The 8,527-nt window shown below is 39.7% G+C and overlaps 1 protein-coding gene across 1 annotated transcript; it reads right to left on the bottom strand.

The window, feature by feature from the left end:
• Positions 1-397: 397 nt before the first annotated feature.
• On the bottom strand, positions 398-1,837 carry LOC145795668 (uncharacterized). The gene is made up of 2 exons (XM_082880513.1): positions 736-1,837; positions 398-531 (listed from the first exon to the last, which is right to left on the bottom strand). The coding sequence occupies exons 1-2, from the start codon at positions 1,835-1,837 to the stop codon at positions 398-400; spliced, it is 1,236 nt and encodes a 411-aa protein (XP_082736639.1).
• Between the last annotated feature and the right edge of the window lie 6,690 nt (positions 1,838-8,527).

Raw genomic sequence — 8,527 nt, 5'->3', positions numbered from 1 at the left:
TCATGAAGGCTACTGGGGCATTTGTGACGCCAAAAGGCATGACGAGAAACTCGTAATGCCCATAATGGGTTTTGAAGGCAGTCTTTTCAATGCTTTCCATTTTAACTTTTAATTGATGGTAGCCAGAACGTAAGTCAATTTTGGAAAATACTTGTGCTCCTTGAAGTTGATCGAACAAGTCATCGATTCGCGGCAGAGGATATTGATTCTTGATAGTAACCTTATTCAGCTCCCGATAATCGATGCATAATCTCATCGTGCCGTCCTTTTTCTTCACGAACAATACTGGAGCTCCCCAGGGTGAGGTACTAAGCCGAATGAAACTTTTGTCCAAGAGTTCCTGGAGTTGAGTCTTCAGCTCTTTCAATTCTGCCATCGACATGCGATAAGGAGTTTTTTATATAGGCTGCGTGCCAGGTTGGGTTTCAATGGTGAATTCGATCTCCTGATCAACTGGAATACCGGGTAGATCTTCAAGGAAAACATCCGGGAATTCTCGAACTACAGGAATTGCATCAACGGTAGGGGCCTCTTTTTGTGTATCAATCACATAACAAATACAACTACCACAACCCTTTCTTAGAAGTCGTTGGGCCACCATGGAGGATATGATACAAGAAGGGTTAGAAACTTCAGCCCCATCAAAGACAACTTCGGGTTGGTTTGGTAACTTGAGGGAGACCTTTTTGGCTTTACAATCGATAGAGGCGTGGTTGGCAGCCAGCCAATCCATACCTAAGATTACATCAAAGTTTCCAATGTGGAGGGGAATCAAGTCTACATATAAGATTTTGCCTTTTAAGAATACAACACAAGATCTGTACACATCAGTACTACAAGCAGACTTACTAGAAGGAAAAGACACAGACAATGTATATCCTAATGGTTTGGGTGTTGGTGTCAATTTGGCAATGAAGTGTGGTGCAACAAAAGAATGAGTTGACCCAGAGTCAATAAGGACATGAGCTAAAAGACCACAGATAGAAAGTGTACTTGACATAACATTTTCGGTAACTTCTGGTTTTCCAGGTACCAAGGCGAAAGCCCGACCTTGGCGGGTTTGGTTCTTCTTTTCTCCTCTAGGTCCCGCGGGTCTCCTTATTGGGCCAGAGGGGCTGGCTGTAGGATTAACCATCTTTGGACAATCCCTTAGCAAGTGGCCAAATTGTCCGCATCTAAAACATGCTCCCACGTCTCGATGGCATTGTCCCCAATGAATCCTCCCACAAGTGGGGCAATTTGGAATAGTGCCACCTCGGGGGTTGGTAGGACCTTGGTGGCCTGAGCTGGTTGTGCCCATGTTCATCTTTTTATGAGGTGCAACACCGGGTCTTCTGTTATCTCTTTCCCAGAATCGCTTCTTGTAGCTTGGTTCTCCAGAACGCGAGGTTTTAATTCCTTTTTCTGCTATGTACGCCCGGTCCACCACTTCTGCATAGGTTGGCAATTTCAAGACCTCAAGTCTGTCTTTTATTCCAGCATCCAATCCTGCTTCAAATTTTCTTGTTTTTCGAGTTTCAGTGGGGATGACATATGTTGCAAACCGAGCGAGTTGTGTGAACTTGCTCTCATATTTGGCCACCGTCATGGTTCCTTGCTTAAGATGTATGAATTCAGATGCCTTCTGTTCTCGCAATGAATCTGGAAAGTATTTTTCATAGAATACTTCCAAGAATCTTGCCCAAGTCGTAATTTCTTCTTTGGCCAGAGTGAGAAGCCACCATTCCTGCTCATTGTCTTTGAAAGTGAAAGTGGCGAAAATTACCTTTTGCCTCTCGGCGCAAGGTAGGGCACAAAAAATCTTTTCCATGTCTTTAACCCAAGCGTCTGCTACCATTGGGTCTGGGCTGCCGGTAAATGTGGTGGGTTTCAGATCCTGGAACTGTTTATGGTAACCAGCCCTTCTTGCCGTTCCAGCGTCCCATTGTTGATGTTAGTTTGCAAAGCTTGCAAAAAGCTAGTAACCGCTCTTTCCGTTACTCTTTCCATCGATTCAGTGCCACTAACTGATGATTCACTTCCATTACCATTAGTCATTCTACAAGTAATAAACGAGGCATTATATTCTCAATGCAGTATATATATATATATATATATAGGTGGCATAATTTATATTTATATGAACTGCCAACATTACACTGCCAACATTACACATTTTTATTTATTTACTTATTTATTTATTTTTTAATTATTTTTTTTTTATTTTTTTTTACAATTCATATTACATTAGTCAGAATATGTTAATGTCTCATCCCTCTGATAAACAAAAACAAAAGTCAACAAAAAGGAATTAGAACACATCAAGATCAACATACAAAAGATTTTCTACTAGCCAGATCTAGAGTGGTGGGTCAGATGGGCCGAAAAACCAGGGGAAATAGTGCTGCATAAAAAGCTCAAACTCCCACCCCAACTGGACTACACCAAAACACACCCATGCTACTTGGACCGTGAAAATGGGGATAGACCGTATACGACCCACAAATGCTCGGTCGACAATCCAAGCAGGTGTCTCAACATATGACACATCATTTTCGAAGTCAACACTTGGAATATTAATGATCTCCAGTGGGTTAGGGACTGTGGTGAAATTATAATCCTCGGGGTATACGTTCCCCCTCCTGGCTGCAAATTCTGGGGGTAGAGGGCCTAAAATATAATGCGGGCGGTCATGACCCGGGGCGACGCCAAGGACGCGAGATGGTCCAAGAAAACGTCTGCGTGTATGGACAAGGTTGTGCCTCCATAATAAGTGTGGACGTCGGTAGGGTCAACCTGGATATAAATTGGCCGACTCATCAATCGGCCAAGGCCTGGGTGCAATCCCCTGACTATTTCCTCAGAATCTCCCCAACCATCGGGTGAGGCGGGGGCGGGGTGTTCGGTTAAAATTTCATCTTAAATTGATGGCTTGGAGGTCATTCCAAAAAGCATCATCAAGATAAATATTTATTATTACTATTTTATTTTACTTTATTTTATTTTATTTTATATATATATATATATATATTTTAAACCGTTGCTTTGATACCACCTTTGTCACGACCCACCCCAGGGGCTTAGAGTTGGAATCGTGACTTACTAACTTATTCTTATTCGAAGCAAATTAAGTTGCGCAAGCGAAAACAAAAGTAATTAAACAGAAATTTTACTACATTTTACTATTTAAGAAAAGGGAAATACATTTCTAGGGCTTTTATTATTTTATCATTCAGCGACCAGCCTTGAATAGAGACAAAAGGAAGCAAAAATATAAAAAAAAAAAAAAAGAAAGATAAAATAGTGGTTCAACAACAATTCATGAGCAGGTTCCATTTTGTGGGGTTATGAGTCTCCTTTATATCTCGTCACCTGAAAGGGTAACAGTTATAAGCACACAACAAAGTGAGAAATATTATGCCAAGAGTGTAGGGAATACAAAATAACCATGGATAACTGGTTAGGCTAAAATATTTGCATAATTTAATTTAAATGACAATTTATTTAACGCAGCAAAATACAGAAATCATGGAAATAAATAATTACAACCACAGTATGAAACAGAACAGAGCAGAGGTCACAGAAGTGACAGTCAGAATAGAGGTCAATGGATCCATGATAAACAGAGGACCACAAAGTGGTCAAACAAAGGCCAGTGGTTATTTAAGTCCCCCAAGGCGTGGGACTCTCGTGGTGGTACTTACAAAACATAATTGTTTATATGGTTATAGTCAAATATATACTAAAATTTAAACAAACATATCCATGAGTTTCTTTTTAAGTAAATAGAGTTTAGAAAGTAACCCACGTAATTAAAATATTTATAAACATAACTTTTATTTATATAACTTAATAAAATGTAACTTGTATAAAATAAGTTATGGTAACTCAAAACATTTGTAAAACATATAATGGTAAATCAAGGTATAATATGACTCACCTTAATTATAACCCTTAGCCTTGCTTTACTATCAGAACTTCCCTACTAAGTTTCTTCCTCTCAGTTTTTTTTCCCCTCTTTCTTTCCTTTATTTTCTTTCTTTCGTTTGTTTTTTTTTTTTTCTTCTCTTATTTACAACACATTTGCCCCTATTTATACAGCAACCCGAGCCTTGATGTGAGTACCACGTATCCTCTCTATATGGGGCCATCATTAAGCTAGTAGATTTGAGCCTTAATTGTAGATCAAATTCACAGATTTTGATAAGTTTAAATCTCCTCAATATATATCTATATATACTTGGGCCTTTGTTTTGCTTGGGCCAATATTTGCAAGGGTTTTGCTGGGCCAACACTAGCTTAGACTTTTATTATTTATTTTTGTTTTTCTTTTCTTTTGGGCCGAAGTTCACAACCTTGCTGGGCAACTAGTTTATAACATTTTTTTTTTCATTTTCTTTTCTTTTTTTATTCATTTATTTATTTGTTTTGGTGTTAAGTTATTATTTATTTACTATCTTTAGTTTGACCCAATTAATATTACAATTACACAAGTGTGTTAATTGCTCCCAAATACTAATTCTCAAATAATTTTTTTTTACTTAATTCTATATTTGATAACCTAATGTCAAATTAGATTTATATTTTTATTTATTTAATAGTCTATCATCACATGCAATCATAATTATATATAACTCTAAATATTTATGTGGTACCTAATTAAACGTTCGGGGTGTCACAAATCTTGCAACCAAAGAGCTGAAGGTGCCAAGAACCAAGCTGGATGAGGCAACTTCCAAGTTGATACACTACTTGGTTGAATTTAGGTTCACTCATTTCATCCTGCACAGCACTACATTCAAGAGGTACCACAATTGGTGGACAACCAATATGTAGGTGCTTCTGGCCATCTCTCCTTGGAATCTGTTGGTTGGGCTGGATGTGCCCTCTCAAGCTAAGTCCAAAGAGACTGGGACCATTACTACTGCTTCTACTGTCCCTGCCATTCCAACTATTACTCCTACTATCTCTGTGTCTGCTCCTACTGCCTCACCTCTTCCAAGAGTTACCAGAGCTACTTCAAAGAAAGGTATGCATTTTTATTTTCCCTTTCTCTTTCTTTTATGATGCCTTACTTATTTACTTATAACTTTTCTTTGGTGCAAGAGCCTCATAGAAAGACTCTCCTCAGAGAGTTCAAGCTTTGAATATTCTCAAAGGCAAGCAGCAATAACAGAGGAAAAGAAAACTTTTGCTTGATCCTGAAGAGGGGATACCTAAGGCTCACTTGAAAGAGGAAGGAGTAGAGAACGAGAAAGAAATACCATTGGAGAGAAGGAAGAAAAAGACAGTTTCTCCGTCTGACCTTCTTGGGAACTCTACTCACGAGGCAGCTGCCAAAGCAGTGAAAGAAGAGCACTCTAAGGAAATCGTTGTATTTTAGAGGTCTAAGAAGATGAGACAGCATCAAATACTAAGAGATGAAGCTGCTGCTGCTAATGCACTTCCAAAGGAGGCTACAAGGTCAATCTGTATTCCCTTTTTATGCACTACATACCCCAAGAAGTTTCCAGTTGATACACCAAAAGCACTGAGAGGATTAAGTTTCAACTTGAACTTTCTCATTCTTTCGAAAGCTTCTACCAAGTGAACCAAGTGTTCTGCCATAGACTGGGACTTTACAACAATATCATCAATGTAATACTCTAGGTATCCTCCAATAAGATCATGAAAGGTAGTATACATTGCCCTCTGATATGTTGCCCCAGTATTCTTTAGACCAAATGACATTTTCACCCATTCGAAGGTGCCAATATTCCTAGGATACCTGAATGCTGTCTTGTAGACATCCTCCTCTGCAATGCAGATCTGGTTGTAGCCAGAATATCCATCCATCATAGACAAAATCTTATGCCTTGTTGAACTGTCCACCAATAAATCAACTATAGGTATGGGGTATTCATCTTTTGGAGTTACCAAATTCAGGTTTCTAAAATCGATGCATGCCATCATCTTGCCATTCTTTTTAACCATAGGCACAATATTAGACAACCATTCAACATACCTGGCTGTTCTAAGGAAGTCTGCTTTAAGGAGCTTGAGAATCTCCTCCTTCACTTTCTGAACTACTTCAGGGCTCATCTGTCTTGGTTTTTGCTTGTGTGGCTTGAAGTTAGGCTTCATAGGGAGCCTATGTTTTACTAATGACCTATCCAATCTAGGCAGTTCATTATAAGTCCACACAAAACAATCCTTATATTGCTTTAGGACTACCAACAATTGGTTCCTCTCAATAGGACTTAACCAAGCGCTGATATAAGTGGGTTGCTGTGCAGAACCTTTCCCTAAATTGACTTCTTCCAAGAGGTCTTGTACTTGAGCACGTACTAATGCTTCTCCTTTGACTTTTTCTGCCTTTGAAGCAACTTCTTCATTTTGTTCTGCTCCCAGCTTCTTTGGTTCAACATCTTTGCTTTCTTCCTGATAGACAAAATCTGTCCATAAGGCTTCTTCTTCCTATATTTCCTGGACTTTTATATTGATGTCCAATGCACAGTACTTATCAAGGGCCAAAGGCCTGGCCTTTTGCCATTCCTGATTACAACCAACCACCATGGCTTCCTTCTCTTGTTCCTGAACCTTCTGGACTATTAACTTTACGTCCAATACTAAAAACTTGACTAAGGCTAAGGGTCTGGCTTCTTGTTTCTTATCTTCTTGCCTACAACCAAGCATCATTGTCATCTTTGGTGACAAACTCTTCATCAAAACTCTCATGCACTAAGTACTTTAAGTGTGCTACTTCCTCATCAGCCGTCACTTCGGCTGTTCCATCAGGTTTCCTCAATTCACTGAGTGGTGTCACTCCTTCAGTGTATAACTTGGCCTTTGCAAAATCAGTATAAGCGATAAACGGTTGAGGGTCTGCGTTGATCTCCTCTGTCTCTCCATTGCACAGGGCTATCATTATTTTCTGATGTAGAGAGAAATGCACACATTTGTTAGTGTGGATCCAATCCCTGCCAAGCAAAGCATTATACTTGGCATTACTGTCTATAATAAAGAATGTTGTCATGCAATCTCTGGTTCCCACACTCAAGTTGATGGGCAGAATGCCCTAAGCCATCTGTTTATCCCCAGTAAAACTAGCAATGGTTGTGCTAGTTGGGATTAATCTGGGTTTTTTTTTTTTTCTAATTTTTTCAAGGAGGACTTTGGAAGCAGGTTCACTGCTGCCCTATTATCGACTAACACCATGTTCATTTGTATCCCATCAAAGTAAGCCTTAATACTGCCCCTTTGTCGACTAATACCCTGTTCATTTGTATCCCATCGAAGTAAGCCTTGATATACAAGGGCTTAACATGTTGAGTCATAGATGTTGTAGGGTACTCGAAGGGATACGAGAGATTAATACTCGCCTCCTCACTTTCTTCTTCAATTTCCATTGGTGTGGCCACTTCAGACTCATCTTGAATCATGCTAGCCTATGAATCTTCACTAGAAACCGGAATAGGGTCATCTTTCTGACCTTCTTGGTTTCCCTCTTCAACTTGGAACTCCTATAGCAGTATATATACTATGTTTACTGACACTGGAAAAAATGAGCCAAACTGAACTGCTGGTTATACTTATTTATCTTCTAACCTAGCTTGTTTTGTTATGTCAAAAGCATCTTCCATACTGTATTTTGGTACCTCTGTGCTAGCAAGTTTCTTTGAAGCAGCCTGTTTGCGATCTACCTCCGTTGGCTTGTCAACCAAAAAGGTTTGCTCAGCCATGAAGGCCTCAAACATTCCATCTTTAGCCAATGTTCTTTCTTGGCCTAGCTCAATCCCTTCATCCATTTCATCATCACTTTCTATTAAAGCCTTCTCAAGGCCCGCTAAATTGGATTTTTCTTTGGCTCTTAGTTCAGCATGAACTTTAGCCAACTGCTCCAAGTTGGCACTCCTCTTAATCTTAGGATCAGGCTTCGAACCTATCTCTATATCTGTTTGGTCTTTTGCTTGTGCCATGGAAGCGCTCTCTCCACTTTCTTTCAAATCCCTCTAATACTTGGTGTATCTTCATTGGATCTTCCTCCTTTGAGACCTAAAAATTATAGGAACCACATCTGGCTCCCTTGTTTTTGGATTCTTTAATAACATCCAGTTATTTGGAGCCACCAAGGGAGGCTTGATCATTCTTCTCTGGTCTCCAAAAACCTTTCTTTGAGCAAGCATTTCCTTAGGTTTATTCTGCACAACAAACCAATTCGGAACTCTTGGGACCCATGAGCTCACTAGTTTGGCTCCTAGATCTGTTGCCCCACACTTTGAAACAGTCTTCGAAACAGTCCTCGGGGGCCCATTATCAATCCTGGTCCCATGCCTTGCATTGAATCCATGTTTTCTTTCAAGCTAGTTATCGACTCTGTAGTAATTAGGTGGCCTAGTTTCATACAGAGGCCTCTTTCCTTTTGATTACATCCTGGTGTCTGGTGGGGTTACCAAGGATGAATCATATCTAGGGCCAGTTGGGTATGGCCTCTTGTTATGGGTGTTGGCTATTCGATCCCTCTGCGCCTCCTTGTAATGTTGTTTCCCATCAACTAAGAGCCCTTTCA

Source organism: Camellia sinensis, chromosome 7, assembly GCF_055761805.1.
Source record: "Camellia sinensis isolate YWXY chromosome 7, ASM5576180v1, whole genome shotgun sequence".
Lineage (NCBI taxonomy): Eukaryota > Viridiplantae > Streptophyta > Magnoliopsida > Ericales > Theaceae > Camellia > Camellia sinensis.
This window is presented reverse-complemented; position numbering and strand designations above follow the sequence as displayed.

Coding starts and splice junctions, on each gene's coding strand:
- LOC145795668 (XM_082880513.1), bottom strand. CDS start 1,837: ATGGTAGCAGACGCTTGGGTTAAAGACATGGAAAAGATTTTTTGTGCC. Junction 532..735: donor AAACTTTGATGTAATCTTAG/GTATGGATTGGC, acceptor ATACACAAAAAG/AGGCCCCTACCGTTGATGCA.